At 38.6% G+C, this 16,019-nt stretch overlaps 1 protein-coding gene across 3 annotated transcripts in view; it reads left to right on the forward strand.

Annotated features, from left to right (window-relative positions):
• Positions 1-469: 469 nt before the first annotated feature.
• tbck (TBC1 domain containing kinase) overlaps positions 470-16,019 on the forward strand; it is a 77,472-nt gene continuing 61,922 nt past the window's right edge. The window contains exons 1-15 of one of the 3 annotated variants that reach the window (XM_088913161.1): positions 470-552; positions 1,323-1,557; positions 3,397-3,469; positions 5,186-5,300; positions 6,435-6,508; positions 8,148-8,289; positions 10,109-10,169; positions 10,796-10,857; positions 11,158-11,219; positions 12,070-12,218; positions 12,676-12,814; positions 13,388-13,487; positions 13,699-13,748; positions 14,413-14,542; positions 14,639-14,737. In XM_088913161.1, coding sequence (XP_088769287.1) covers positions 1,365-1,557; positions 3,397-3,469; positions 5,186-5,300; positions 6,435-6,508; positions 8,148-8,289; positions 10,109-10,169; positions 10,796-10,857; positions 11,158-11,219; positions 12,070-12,218; positions 12,676-12,814; positions 13,388-13,487; positions 13,699-13,748; positions 14,413-14,542; positions 14,639-14,737 — 1,449 coding nt within the window. In that variant the 5' untranslated portion in view covers positions 470-552; positions 1,323-1,364. The remainder of the gene's footprint in view (positions 553-1,322; positions 1,558-3,396; positions 3,470-5,185; positions 5,301-6,434; positions 6,509-8,147; positions 8,290-10,108; positions 10,170-10,795; positions 10,858-11,157; positions 11,220-12,069; positions 12,219-12,675; positions 12,815-13,387; positions 13,488-13,698; positions 13,749-14,412; positions 14,543-14,638; positions 14,738-16,019) is intronic. The other 2 variants (XM_088913170.1, XM_088913179.1) reach the window with 2 other exon arrangements.

Genomic DNA, 16,019 nt, shown 5'->3' on the forward strand with positions numbered 1-16,019 from the left:
TACAGTAGTGTGTTATTTCTGTCCGTTTAAAACACTCAAGCTATTTTTCAACCCAAGCGTCTTAACGCGATTCTTTTGTTCATGCCAATAAGAGTGCAACCGACAGTATGGAACTTCAGCCTATATTATTATTGTAATAACAATAAACAATAAAATAGTGAAAAGATGGATGATTCGCGACATCCCAGTGTAAGGAGGAGAGGATATGGATATCCCAGTGTAAAAGAAAACGTTACAGCATTAACTTTATCACTGAGATTTTTATTTTTGGAACTTATTTCCCATTACGTCCCTCGACTAAGGGCTCTTCTCAGGCTGGACGAGTCGATAATATCCTTTTCAAGTCGTATCACTGACATAGTGATTGTAAAAAATGCTTCACGTGTCACATACAGTACGTTTTTTTCATTCCCCGGCTTCTGCTCCCTCGACCGTCGCTGAGAAATGATGTAACACAGAGTGCCTCTCTGACATCATCTGCAGGGAAAGAAAACATCGGGCGCACTTCAAATTCCGGTGAGAAGATGGAGCAGTAGTGTCTACGTGCCGTAGGTAAACCTGAGAAAATACATTTGAAAGAAATGCAATCGTTATTTTCCGGGTGCATAGCTAAACAAATGATCTCCCCGATTGCGAGAACAAACGCAATGCCTCGCATTCCCGATTTGCTAGGTATTTCCGTTTCGATTGAATTTAGAAATACCCTGTGCTTGCTATTCCTTTAAGAGTTCCGCTTCCTCGAAGCCCATCACAAAACACAGATTAATAATATCGATTATAATTATACGAACGTAAATTGTTGGCTAACTATTTCAGTGTGTCCAATGGGTCAGTCCGTAGCAGCTCCCTGTATTCATTCATTGCTTAGTGTTGATTTACTGTCTCGAATCATTCATTAAAAAAACTCTCTCTAACTTGTCTGTTTCAGACTACTATCACGTTTTACGTAGATCAATGATATGTTAAATATTTGCCAACGTTACCTGCTGACAGAAGTAAAATTGAAAAAAAAAAGGTCCGGACGCCCTTTTTTGTGTTTAGATGTGTAGGAAAGTAGCATTAGCAAAGCAAGGTGTTTATAAAGTTTGCTACGGATGATCTGCTGCAGCTGGATTAAGGTCAGAACGAAAAGAAAGACAACATTCAACTCCTTTAGAATAAAGTTCATTTTGAGAAGGGGCTTCAACAGCATTGGATTCATGAAGCAGGGCTTGTGTGTGCTGTTTGTAGAATGGAAGCCTTTGGAAAACGGCTTGTCTCCACTTGTGTACATTTCCCCTGCGTGTTCACGTGCTGTTTCCTATGTGCGTTGCGTCCTGGAGCTCTGGCAGCCCCAGTCCCGCTGAGCGGCCTGCACCAGGATCATGTTCCCCCTCGGAGATGCTCAGCTGGGGGCCTTCACCTTCTTTGCCTCCGCCCTCCCGCACGACGTCTGTGGGAGCAACGGGCTCCCGCTCACCCCCAACTCCATCAAGATCCTGGGCCGCTTTCAGATCCTCAAGGCCGTCACGCATCCCAGGCTCTGTCAGTATGTGGACATCACCCGCGGGAAGCACGGTATGGCACTTCCTTGTTTTTTAATCTCTCCCATTCCCCCCCCCCCCCCCGTCATGATCAAATCAAGGAAGTGAGCTAATAAACTCTGGCTACAATACTTCTTTGCAGGTAACCTGATCACACATTGATTTCAGTTTAATGGGTGTGTATGTGCATACAGAATATCAGATTGAAGACATCTGAGTAGGTATTAGATTGGGTTTATACATTTAAGGTACTCGGTACTTAACAGCTGACCAAACTCTTTAATCTATTTGCTTGCAGATATCTGCCTCACATTTCCTCCTGTTTTCTCCATTTGTACCCTACGCCTTCACACCCTCACCTCTTCCCTCTTTTGCGTCGTCTCTGCTACGTCTTTATCATGTCTCTGCTCCTTTCCTGTCTCCTGTATGCAGCTAAAGAGCCTTTCACTCGCAGCTGGAGTTGTGTGGGTTTAATTCTCAGGTCGGATTTAACCCGTGCTCGTTCCTTTATACTGTACGTGTGCTGGGAACTGAAAGCTTCAGATATGTATTGTCTTGATAAGTTCTGTCGGTTGAGATAAAAATGAAAAGGTTCTGATCGGGAACTCTCTCCAGAAGCCACTTTTTTCTCCTTCTCAACTAGGAAAGCTGGCTCTGTGTTTTACCCCAGTGCGCGAATTCAGAGTGGCAGAAGTTAAATTCATGTTTTTTCCACCCTCTCATCCTCATCCACTCATGGCTTTCACTTGTTTTAATAGGTTTTTGTTCAATTGAGCTGTAAGAGATGTGCTCAGTTCTATACTCAGTAACAGATTTAGTTATAAAGATAACTAGGAGGTTCGAGGATTTCATTAGTGAGGCTATAAAACCCTCTTCCTGGAGCAATGCTTAAATTTTACAATACTCTTCAATCTTTAGTCAATCTTTATCAACATATAGACGGGGGTTATTAATATTCAATGTTGTGTTTACTTTAAATGACCTGAGTAGCCTCATGTCTCTTTGCTTGAAACAATTAGTCCCAATAGTAGTGTATAAATGGGGCTTGAAGGTTTCAATGTTTATTTTTGTTCATGTGATGGATCTTTAGACTTGCTTTGAACCATTTGGTCTCCCAGTTCATAACACAACAACCTGCAGACAAGGCAGGCTGCTTTTTAACCTTAGTTCTCCAATAAGTTGCTGGTTGTGGTGCCTTCTGTGTGATTGAAGCACAGCACTGACATATGATGTTTTGCTCATCTACTGTATGTGTCTGTTTAGCCCCTTCTGAAGTTAATTGAGTAAAGGGTTTGTCATCAAATTTTCCTTGAAGCCCTTAAGATATACAATATTTATGATCTATCTCTATAATCTTTGGAGTAAAACTCAAAGAGTCCACCATCCATCTTCTGTCCACTTTATCTAGTTCAGGGTTTAACGGGAGCTGGAGCTTATCCTGGCAGGCAACAGGCACAAGGCAGGATACACCCTGGATGGGATGCCAGTCCATTGCATCACACAGACATGCACACACTCAAGCTGGGCCAGTTTTCCCAGAAACCAGTTAGCTTACCAGTGTGTCTTTGAACTGTGGGAGGAAACTTGGGCACCTGGAGGAAACTCACAAGAAGTGGGGTGAACACACAAACTCCATGAAAATTACATTCCAGGACCTAAACCCTAGTGACCCATTAGTGCAAGGTAGCAATGCTAACCACTGTGCCACCTGAAAACTCATGAGTGTCATGTAAAATTTCCTCTTTAGTTGGATCCAGACGTAACTAAAAGACTCTAATTACAGTTCAAAGAGAATTAGCTTTAAATTGTAGCTTTAACAGAAATGAAACCTCTAGTTCCTATGTATAAAAACATTTTTTTTTATTCCTATCAGAGAGGCTGGTTGTGGTGGCTGAACACTATGAGAACAGTCTGAAGGATTTACAGAAACAGGGGAAACCAGTCAGGTAAAATCTGTTTGTATTGTGCTTTTTAGAAGAAAAGTCTAAAAATGTTATTCTTACTGAACAGGGCAGACAGCCTACGTGATAGTAAACCTTCTAGTTTTACTGTCGTTATGCAGTATACTGAGGTTGACAGAACATATTGAACACCAGTGCCATATGAGATGCTGCACACTTGAAGTTTTCTTTAGAAAATGCCAGTGCTCTTGCATCCACATTGTCCTGTCCTTTTTTTATTTACTTTTATTCAAAAAAAATGTGTGATTCAGTTATGAAAACCAGCATATAATCTTACCCATTCTGAGCCTTAGGCCCTGACAAAATCAAAACTTCAACTCACCTGCCAATTGAAAGTTTCAAATCCTGTTGCTTTATTACATATTTTAGTTAGATGGAAGAGGTGCCTGTTTCGGCTCTGTAGAGAAATTTGGACTTCAGATATGAGGGTCATGGATTTAGGTCTCACGTAGGATGCTGCTGTCTAATAATTCCTGGCATTAATGTAGGATTTCCAAACCGCACGAGCTCAGAGTAAAATTTAGTCTGGACACTGCAGCTTAAATCCCTCCTGATTTGAAAAAGTGACTTGTCAAATAGTCAAGACCTCAGCACAGTACCTGGTCACCACACTGTGGTATTGATATGAAAATTCTCGTTCCGAATGGAGAGTAGGATCTATGTACTTACTAAGTGTGCAGATTGAACACTTTAAATTGTTCTTTTAAAACTCTGTAACTTTTTCTAAGTTTATTATTTATCAAAGATAAATTTGCAATTGGCTATATCAGTCTTAAATAAAGTAGTTACTCACTGAATGGATGGCAAAACTAACATATACTTTTTGTGTTTAGTTGTTAATTTTTTAAGACTTTCCAGGACCTCAGCTGAAAGCTAAAAAAGTCATGTTTGTTGTAAGGACAGAATTCTGAAGCAAAGATCAAGGCAAAGAATTTGACTGTGTGTCTTTCATTTGTAATTTTTTTGGCATCAGTGTGTTGGAATCATGAGTTAAATCTCTGAAATAAATTAAAAATCTCAAACTTTCTAACAGTCAAAAATAAATACTTAATTACTTCAGTATTAATTTCTCTTTAAATGCTAAACATGTGTGATTTTGTATGCCAAACTCCCATTTCTCTCTTGAGGAGAAGAACCACAAAAAAGATAGATACATCATACCATATTTTGAAAATGAGTTAGTATTTTTAAGGTTTTCAGAGACATCTTTATGAGCACATAAACCTGACCGTGCCGAGAACTGCAGAACTCTTTCGCGCCTGAGGGATTTATGTCTGATAAAATAAATCAGTTTCTCCCGGCTTAATGTTTGGCACATATCTGAAAGAGGTTATCCGAATCTCACTGGCAGTGCTCCAGGCTCAAGGTTTCTAGACCTCTGATTTATAGTGAGCACAAGCCTTTTCTAAATTCTGTTGAAGCTGTAATTCCCCCTCCTGTTCGGCACTGTCCTGTTGTTGGTTTTGATAATTCACTCCAGTTCAAGTGACCGTTAGAAGCCTTTGTTGAACAGTTAAGCCTTGTATTAAGGTTGTTCTGAAGTGTCCACAATTCACCAGCATTCCTATGCTCTTTCAGACTTGAGGGTTTTGCTAGACATGAAAAACATGGAAAGGAACAATGCTTCCTTCTGTATCGCCTCAGAAGTGCGTTGGACATAGATGGAAAATGTGCTGTTTACCCCTCTTTGTTCCCTTTTAGCCATGTGAAGGTCCTCCAGGTGGCCTATGAGGTGTTAGAGGGGCTGGAGTTCATGAACAGACACAGGATGGTGCACAGAGCTCTCGCACCTCATAATGTGCTCATGGACCGCAAGGTACAGCACCGTACAATCCCAGCACTGCATTCGTCACATGTATGCTAGACGTGTGGTTTACTTGTTGACCTAGGGTCTGAATTCCCAGAAAAGGCACAAAACCGAATTAAACATGCACTGAATCCTAAAACTAGATCTGCTACTTTTTCTTAAAAGCCATTATCACCTGGGGCCGGGTAATTTTTTTCTTGCCTTAATCTATGGAACTGCATTCTAGTTAATGTCTGAATAGATGAAGCATTAGATTTTACCTAAGAAAATGTATCTTTTTGAATGTGCTTTTACACAATGGGCTTGTAACTGGAGTGTTTAAAATCCAAGAGGAATTTTCTTTACTTCTATGGATTGAGGGGCATGTCGTAAAATAAGTTTTTACTGAGTTGTGTTCATTCACAGGAGCCATAATTAAGTACTGATGTTTTTCAGTATTGGATGGATGTTTCTTATTAAATATAGAGTTACATTATTGCATGTTCTGAAAATTTCCCTATATCAAGATGTCCAATTCATAATACTGAGCCTTAAAAATATGTTTAGAATAGACAGTAGGTATAATTACAAAAGAAAGGAGGCCAGTATCTCATCCAGGTCTTTCTTGAAGAAAGTCAGAGTATTGTGGCTTCAACATCATGGCTGGACAGTTTGTTCCATACAGCCACAACTCTCTGGGGTGAATAAGTGCCTCCTGCTCTTGGATTTAAATGCACATCTGGTGCAAGTCTCATTCTTAACACATCTGCTGGGTTGATTTTATCAATAACTTTGAGGATTTTGAATGTATCTAGTCACCTTGTAATCTTTTCTTTCTGTGACTAAAAAGGTCCAGTTCCTTCATCCCGTCAGTGTAGGACATTCCCTTAAGCCCTGGCATATCTGCCTGCTGCTTCTTTGGTTGATGGTTCCAGAGCATATTCAGTTAGAAAAAGGATATTTTCAGATGACCAAAACTATACACAAACTTCTGCTTTAGGTTTTGCTTATCATAATCATTTAAATAAATATCCTTTAAATTTGTATTTCTGAGTCATGGGGTTTAGAAAAGACACTGAAGAGGACCGGACTGTATGATTTTTTTTCTTACAGTGTCCACTGGGAGGCTCCATAGATTAGCCGTGCTCTCTTACTGTCTTTCAGGGTAGCATCAAGCTGGCTAAATTCGGTCTTTACCACATGACTGACCATGGAGCGGATGTGGACTTTCCAATAGGGTACGAGTTCTTCAAACCTTTCCACATGTATTAGGGAACTGAAGGATTATGGTTATATTTTGAAATTGTTCCTTAATCTATTCATGGATTAATATATTTTTCTTTACCTTGATCATGCAGTATTATAGTGTAGAGAAACCCTCCTCAGGCATGCGTTTTGGATGGAAAATGTCAGCTTGAAGGATAAAAATAATGATGATAAACATAAACCAGGTTTCTCAATTTGTAACATATTATTATTTAGTACTAATAAAATTAGTACTAAATTAGTATTTAGTACTAAATACATATTAGTATTTAGTATGTTAACATATATTTTTTATAAGTTGACTATGCATATATTAAATTATAATAAATAGCTTTATTTATTGCATGCACAAAGATCACAAAAAAGTAAGAATCATATCTGATTCATTCTCTTATTATTCATTATTTAGAATTTAAGGGCCTACTTCCTGAATAATTGTTGCAGTCATTAGACATTGTACACAAAATAAGATTTTTGTAAAAGCAGATCCCATATAGCTCATTTTCTTTTACATCTTTCATGTGTTTCTGTGGACTTGTAAATGGAAACAGATAATGAAAATTTATATAATTGACAAACATGTGGATACGCTTCATCTGATTATTTTCTAATTTGTTTAGATGAATAAGTTTCTTTTGTTTAAACTGTGTGTTCATTAATTATATTTTTGCAAAGGTCATAGGAACTCCAATTAATTCCAGTTGTAAAAAATCAATGCAGTATTTATAGCTGCAGCTTCACAGATAGTTGCTGCATCCTCTGTCTCAGCTCTGGCAATTAAGGTATCTTTGATGAGCTGAAAAATATTTATTACTTTACATTAATTAGTAGCCGGCAGCCATATCACTCTGCAGCTCTCAACTGGCTACCCATTGAAGCTAAGCAGGGTTGAGCCTGGTCAGTACCTGGATGGGAGACCTCCTGGGAAGCTATGGTTGCTGCTGGAAGTGGTGTTAGTGGGACCAGCGGGGGGCGCCCACCCTGCGTTCTGTGTGGGTCCTAATGCCCCAGTATAATGGCGGGGACACTATACTGTAGTGGGCACTGTCTTTTGGATAAGACGTTAAACCAAGGTCCTGACTCTCAATGGTCATTAAAGATCCCCGGGCATTTCTCAATAAGAGTAGGGAGTTATCCCGGTGTCCAGGCCAAATTTCCCCCCTCGGCCTTTACCGTGGCCTCCAGATTGTCCCCATATATGATTGGCTTGCACTTGCCCTGCGATGGACTGGTGTCCCGTCCAGGGTGTACCCTGCCTTCCACTCGTTGCTTGCCGGGTAGGCTCCGGCTTCCCACACACCATATGGTATAAAGCGGTTTGGCAAATGACATGACATTAGTTAGTCATTGAAGGATGTTCAGGTGAACGGTGATCTTGCTTTTGTCTGTGTATACGAAAGGCATACAGGCTTACTGGTTCACTCAGCCAAATTAAATCCACTACAAAATAAAAAGACAGAAGCAAAGCGTTTTTCTTGTTAGTTATTGTTGTTCGTGTTTGCACTCTGAATAGTTTAGTGGTCAACTTGAAGTTTGAGCTGTGCTGTGACAGGCATGCGGGACTAGCTGTACAAGCTGCCTGTGACGTTATGCTGTGCGATTTACTTGCAGATACCCATCCTACCTGGCCCCTGAAGTCATCGCCCAGGGCACCTTCCACCCCCACGATCCCTCCCGCAATGAAACTCCTCTCCCATCGGGGCCCAAGACAGATGTGTGGTCCCTGGGAATCCTCCTCTTCGAGCTGTGTGTGGTATGTACTCAGAAAATTGTTTACAGGTCAAGTCAGTAACTCCCAAATCATTTAGTACGATATTTATAATGCAAGTACGTTTTTTCGAAACGATCATAATAATGTTCAGTCAAATGCCCATCCTCTTATTCTAAAATTGTTTGGAGGAAAAACAAGGGTTATTTTTAATGGAAATCTTTTCTTTTCAGGCTAAATTCGCATGTACGCAAGTAGATATAGTGGGACTTGCTGTAATACTATAGATTGATTGTAAAGATAGGTGATGCTATAGATAATATGTTGTCTTTTACCCTGTGGGTCACTACATGGAAAGCTATAGAAGTTTAAAAATATAATAAATTCTCAAACACGAAACCAAATCTGAGTACTGTTATGTTATGTTAAACGACAGTGCTGTAAAAAATCTTACATTTTTAGTTTTGTTTGAACAAGCCCTCCATAGAAATGTCTCAAGGATAATGTGCTATGAATGTTGCAGATTTGTGATATACTGTACACAGTATATTTGTTGATATGTTTGTAGGTATTTTCCCCCTTCTAACAAACAGTAACAGTTAACATACTAGTATGTCTCTGGGCAGTGGGAGGAAACTGGAGCACACGATGAAAACCCACCTGAATAGAGAACACACAAACTTCATGTAGATAGCACTCCAGGTCCAGAATTGAACCCAGGGCAGGCACTGTGAGTCAGCAGTGCATCACCATGCTGCCCAAAATGAAGTTTTAAGAGTTTTAAAATATAATTGTCCCAGCCAGGTCTGTCGATACAACGGTCCCCAGGTGATCATGAATTTTCATGATCAAAAAAATGAAATTAGGTGTTTTTTCTGTATTTGTCTCACTGTTTTCATTAACTTTCAAAGATTATTGAAGTGTTTCCTGCAGTGTGCTCTCCAGATCTTAAGGTTTAGTTAATTCAGTGTTAATTTTAGGTTACTGCACATGAGTTTGCTGATGACAGTTGATATAGTTTAAATATAGCTACTTGAATTGCATTTATCACATGCCAAGTCAATGGGTAAAAGCATGGTGTGGTCTAGCCACCTATTTTTAATTTATGCTCTATGTACAACATTTTCCTTGAGTTATGAACAGTAAGTTGCCAGCTTCAAGTTTACAGAGGAGGGCAAGAAAAGGTACAATAAAAAAGCTTTGTCTTGACACACCTTTAATATCCCACACCACTGTAAATCACACTTACACGTCTTATCTGTTTTATGCCGAGACCTTCAGAGTCTCTAGACGATAAAAGTATTAATTTCATCTTACCTTTTTTAATTAATATTTCACATCTTAGCGTCAATGATAAATACAGTCCTGGGAAGCTAACTGTTTTAGGAAAAATACAGTTGCTAGATTTATGAAGCTAACTAGGCCCTGTAGGATAAGCGCTGTGCCAATTAATCATGTTTTGTATGGGAGTTATTATTTCGCTCTACATTACACTTAGAATTTTATAAATCGCTAATAACCCAGCTCTGCAGCTGGCACATGTCCCACTATACAACTGAATACAAAGGCTCCTCAGACTTGTAACTTATCTAATTTTAATGTTGAATGTTTCATATAGACTTGTGTCTATAGTGTATCACTTGTTAAACCAAGCCACTTAAATTGATTCCATTGTACAGCTTTCAGAGATAAGGATATATAAAGCTCATGGCACTGGCTTTCATAAGCTTTTTTGTTTTTTTGATGAATTGTTGTCATTTGTTTTAAAAGTACTGTATTAGTTTTGAAATAACACGTATTTCAAACCCACTTTGTCCTGTTTCACTCATTAATATACTGTTATTGATGCCTTTGTTATTTTTAGGGCAGAAGATTGCTGCAGACTATTGATATAAGTGAAAGATTAAAATTTATTCTGAATTTGGGTAAGCTGCCGATATTCATAAGGTCATGTTAAAAGTGAGTGTTTATGCTCCTCTAGTTCAGAATGATTGTCCCATTTTTTTTGTCTTTTTTTCAGGGGAAGTTGAAGCATTTTGAATAGAGTTATCAGGTCGCACTGATCACCTTAGCTCATCCTAACTTTGCAGCTTTGAGTGTTGATATGACATTATCATTTCTAGTGTGTAGTGGGCTCTGGACTCTTTGTAGAAAGCTTATGAATTCAGATCCTGAGAGGAGTAATGCTATTGTACTCTTGAACAAGGGACTTCTCTATTAGTGCTCCAGTGCCCAACTTTGTAGATGTGTACAGATGTAATTCACTTTATAAAACAGCATCAGCCACCTTAATAGATAAATAGTAGTAACAGTAAATTGATGCACTAAATACCTTTTAGCATTCATCTTTCTTATTGGTATTTGTATTTTGTTGTTTTAGACTTACAAAAACACTTATATACTAGTATACAAAAAGTTTCAATATTCCAAATGAGTAAGAGTGTGGCTGTAATTACAATTAAGCATGAATGAAAAAAAAAAACCCAATATGTTATGTAACTCAATACTACAGTAAGCAACATGTATGCTAATTTCCCTTATTGTGTTTCAGGCTGCATGGATGATATTGTTACCGTTTTGGCTGAAGAACATGGATGTTTAGAAATTATAAAGGTTTGTTTATTTGTAAGCTTGGTTAGCTTTCGTGGTCCAACAAGATTGCCAAATGTTTTCTTGTATGGGCATGTCCCCGAAATTAAGACAGAATTAGATTTTAGTCATTTGTGATAACAATTGTGCACTCCTTCAGGATTTCTATTTTCCGAATATAATGATTATGTCCTGACATAATTTTGTTCTATGGTGTTGTTGTATACAGTGGTTTATATAAGTTGAAATGTATGCAAACTAATATTTATATATGTTGTGGTAGAATGAGAAAGTAAATAACGTAGACATTGTTTTGTCTTTTAGGAGCTGCCTGAAAATGTTGTAGCTTTATTGCGGAAATGCCTTACATTTCTTCCATCTAAAAGGTGACTGTCCGGTATGATTTTATTCCATGTTTGACCTCAGATTTTGTTTTGTTTTTCTTCTGGCTTGTGCATTTCAATTCCCTATGTGGACACCACAAGAAGGAAGATCTATTAGTGATTGATTATGAAGCTTATGGTTCAATGTTTATTTATAACAATTTTTGTATTGCAAACATATTGTTCCTTTGTAAACATATATGGTTTTAGGAATATATAGCCTTACTGGCCAATTCTTTTTTTAATGCAGTGTGAATTCCAAAACACTACACATAACAATGTTACATTAAAAACGGAGAAGACTTTTATTGATTTCAAGCCAAGATTAACGAGACCAGCATATTGATTGTCTTTAAGCACGCAAGTACTCAGTTCACTTGTTGTCCTTTTAATTATCTGTGGTTTAATCTCCAGAACAAATAAGTAAGTGCACTGCACTTGGAAAAAATTAAATTTCACAATTATTTCAATATTCACTAGTTCATCATTAATTTTTTTTTTAATTGATTGTTAATGGAATAGAATACTTTGGCATTGACAGTCATACATACAGTGTTAGCTGAAGAAAAAATAACCCTGCTGTAAAATGAAAATGAAGTTTCCTCTCTTGGTACTATCGGAAAACCCCGAACATACAGTACAGTATAGACAGTATGGACCAGAATAGAAGAGATACTAGCATATGAAAACAGGGGAGAAACTGAAATAGTGCTGTTTAATACTTCAGCTTTTACCTTTTCAGGCTCTAGAGGCTATTATCATATCCATCCTAACTTTGTCTGCCAGCAACAGTAAGGACTGTTATTAAACTGCTTTCTGTTTAGTAGCTGAATTGGGTTCCCTGTTGCTGCAGGCCTACACCTGCTGAACTACTGAGAGACAGTGTGTTCAAGGAGATATCCTCCAACTACAAACCCTTCCAAAAGCCAGTCAGCCTCTTCTCTTCTTCCCTGCGCTGTGCTCGCTTAGACCTCCCTGAAGACATTGGAGAGCTGTGCCAAGGTCTGTCGTCTTTATATTTAGGAAGTCTTATTGACGCCACTCATTTCCAACAGTTTCATCTGTTGTCGTCTTTCTCACATCTTGATACAGAGGTTTTACCCACACAGTGTCTGCTTTTTTTCTGCCCTGTCCAGATCATAGAAGCATAGAGTATAGTTTTGAAGTGATATATTGTCAGGAAAGAATGCAAAAAGTCAGATTTAGTGATGTGCTATCAGATTAACTCCTTTTCCTTTTGTGAGCGCTGGTCTTTTGATTTTGACTTTTTGTTCGTGATTTTTTAAACATGCACGTCATTCTGAAAATACGAAGAAAATCATTCTTTGGTGACTGTAAGAGTGAAAATATTCCATCTCAGTCTTAGACATTGGATAATTCTTTCTTTGGGTTAGTGTAAGAATTAAATGGTAAGCAGAGCAATCCCATGTTTGAAGTGCCTGTGACTTACCACTGACAGGTGAAGAAGAGGAATACTTGGCAGAGAGATGTATTGATGAGGTCTATTACCTGTGGTGCCTGGCTGGAGGAGATCTGGAGAAAGAGCTTACTAATAAAGAAATAATCCAGTCCAAACCTCCTGTCTGCACTTTGCCCAAGTAAGTTGGAATGTATTTAATTAACGCTCAATTACAGATAGTGATGGGGTGGTGAAATCGATAATAGCTGACGCTGCTGTAATTAATTTGAGCTAAGCGTTTTGACTCATTTCTCTTTCGATTTATTTGGGGGAAAAGTTTCTAGATCTTTGATTGATACTGACATTTTATTTCTTCACAAATCGTGTGAGTTTCTGAAAAATGTGACGAGATCTGGTCGTTGTTTCCCCTGTTTAATGAGAGTCTTCTGGCCAAGTTTCTCACTTTTCAGATGAAAAACAACCATGTAAGGACACAATGTTAGCTGTAAATGCAAAGTAATAACATTATAATGTTTTCACTGGATACGAACGATGACATGAAATGTTATACTGTACGTATGCTTCTAAAACAGTTAAATTCAAATGTTATAATGCGTGATGCTGTATATTTTGTGAATCTTTTCTGCTTCAGTAATATTTCTTATTAACTGCATTTTTCAGGTTTAAAAAGTTGAAAAGTTCCCAGTCAACAGCTAGTTCAAAGGTTTTTTTAGGTGCCCTTAATAATTTAGTTTTTTGTTCTCTTTTAAAGTTTAGTATTAGAGGATGGGGAGTGTTTTGGTCAAGGAAGAGACAGGAGTTTTCTCTTGGACGACACAACTGTGACATTGTCGCTGTGCCAACTTAAAAACGTAAGAGTTCTTTTTACTGGCAGTCTATTTTCTTCCTAGAGGAACCATTTTTTTTTCATTTGAAACATAAAATAAGAAAATTCTGAGAAATTTCTGTAGTATATTAGAATGTCCCTTTTCCTTACATTTCTGGTTACCTAGACCTGAAGGGTGGAAAAATAATTAGAATTTGTGAGAAGATAAGTAAAACGAATCTTGTAATCCATTTCAGAGACTGAAAGATGTTGCTGGAGAAGCTTATTATCCGCTATTGGAAGATGAGTGAGTATATTGTTATCAAATGACTTCTTTTCTGTAACCTGATATAATAGACATTAAAGATAGAATGGGCTCAGATCAAGGATAGACTTGCTCACTGTCTTTTTTATCATGCTTGCTCACTGTCTCTTCATAGCATCTTTTTGTTCTGAAAAAGGAAAATAGGTTTTAGTATTGATAATTTATATTAGCAATAAATAGCAATATGACAAAAAGTATAGAGTTATATCAGTAGTCAAAGGAAATGTTGAGAGTAAAGTGAATACAAGTGCATAGTGGAATCGATGCAGATATTTCAGTCACTCAGTGAAGATCTTTAGTATGGCTACAGTAATTGTTAGCTTTGGCTGCTGCTGTTTTTGTGTAGAACACCAGAACCAATTATTCGGATCAAAGAATTTAATAAAAAGGTTCTTGAAGTAATGCTTTATTTGAATGTTACTCCATAGTGACTTCATAATCCCTTCATAACTGGTAGACAAGACATTATAATCACATGCAGAATGCTTCACAGGGACATGCACAAATGACCTACTGTAATGTGTGCATTCGAGCTCATGACATTTGTTTCAGCATCATTTTTAGCGCTTGCAGCGATGCAACGCTGGGTCAGCTATGAAATAACCTTGCATGTAAGACGTCTCCCCTGGTTCGCATGTCATTTCAGGCAGTCCAGTTTGCCCCAGTCCAACAGCAGCAACGAGCTGTCTGCAGTCGCCACTTTGCCCCTCATTATACGGGAAAGGGACACGGAGTACCAGCTCCACAGGATTATTCTCTTTGACAGGCTCCTCAAGGTGGGTCTCGGACAACATGCAGCAGGAGACCCCGGGTTTTTAAGTGTTGGCATTGTTGTGGATAACGTCGGTACTTCCCTGTTTCTCTCGATACAGGCGTACCCTTATAAAAAAAATCAGGTCTGGAAAGAAGCAAGAGCTGACATCCCCCCGCTTCTCAGAGGCCTGGCATGGGCCGCTCTGCTGGGTGTTGAGGTGAGTCATGGGGTGCTGATTCCGTCTCTGGTGTTTCAGATTTTCCATTGGGTTGGTTTGTCAAAAGGGTGGCACCGTGATACAGTGGTAAGCATTGCTGCCTCGCAGTGCTGGGGCCCTGGGTTCATTTCTGGACCTGGGGTGTTATCTGTGTGGAGTTTGTATGTTTTCCCCGTGTTCACATGGGTTTCCTCCAGGTGCTCCAGTTTCCTTTCACTATCCAAAGACATACTGGTGGGTTGATTGGATTCTGGCGAAATTGGCTTTGGTTATAAGTGTGTGTGTGTGTGTGTGGAAAATGTATAGATGGGGGCGGTGTGGTCGCTCTGTGGCTAAGGATCTGTGCCTGTGGCTGGAAGGTTGCCAGTTTCTATTCCACGGCCGGCAGAGGAATCCTACTCTGTTGGGCCCCTGAGCAAGGCCCTTAACCCCAACCGCTCCAGGGGCGCCATATAAATGGCTGACCCTGCACACTGACCCCAAGCTTCTCTCCCTGTCTGTGTGTCTCATGGAGAGCAAGTTGGGGTACGCGAAAAGACACATTCCTAATGCAAGAAATTGTATATGGCCAATAAAGTGATCTGATCTTATCTAATGTGTACAGCTGCAAGAATTGTAACCTGTCTAACATGGGCATCTTAGATGATATCAAATTGTTGTCTTGGTTATTCGCATGCTTATTCTGTAAAGGCTAGTTTTCTGACCTCTCCTTTTGGATCCATAGACTAAACATCTGAGTTCAGGAAATAAGCTAATAATTCAACAAGAGTCAGATATATGAAACACTATTAATGTCTGCTCTTATTTGAACCACTGTAGAATTATATCAGCAAGTTAGTTTCCTGAAGTTGTGGAGGGAAAGTGACTATATGATAAAACCTGCTTAGGGGCTCATCAAGAGACAAGGTTTTTAAGTCATATTAACATTCTGTTCTGTGAAAACCTACTTCAAGTTATCTTTTTTTATACTCTTACATGCATTAAAATTAAGGGAAACATTATTTTGTGAAATTCACATTTAAATATGAAGCGTAATAAAAACGTAAGGAAAGCAGCCTGGTAGAACATCAATCAACAGTATCACACAGTGTAATGTGTGCATGCGTTACAGCATTTTGAAATTGTATCAGAAAGAATCCTGCCTTGAAGGCTCATATTTTACAGTGAACAAACCTGAATGGACTTGGTGACTTTTGTTCTTTCTCAAAATATCAATATTTTGCTACTCGCAAAAAACTGATTTTACTTCATATGGGTTTATATGTGAAACTTTCTGCTTTCA

This window comes from Atractosteus spatula, chromosome 1, assembly GCF_055471065.1.
Source record: "Atractosteus spatula isolate fAtrSpa1 chromosome 1, fAtrSpa1.hap1, whole genome shotgun sequence".
NCBI lineage: Eukaryota > Metazoa > Chordata > Actinopteri > Semionotiformes > Lepisosteidae > Atractosteus > Atractosteus spatula.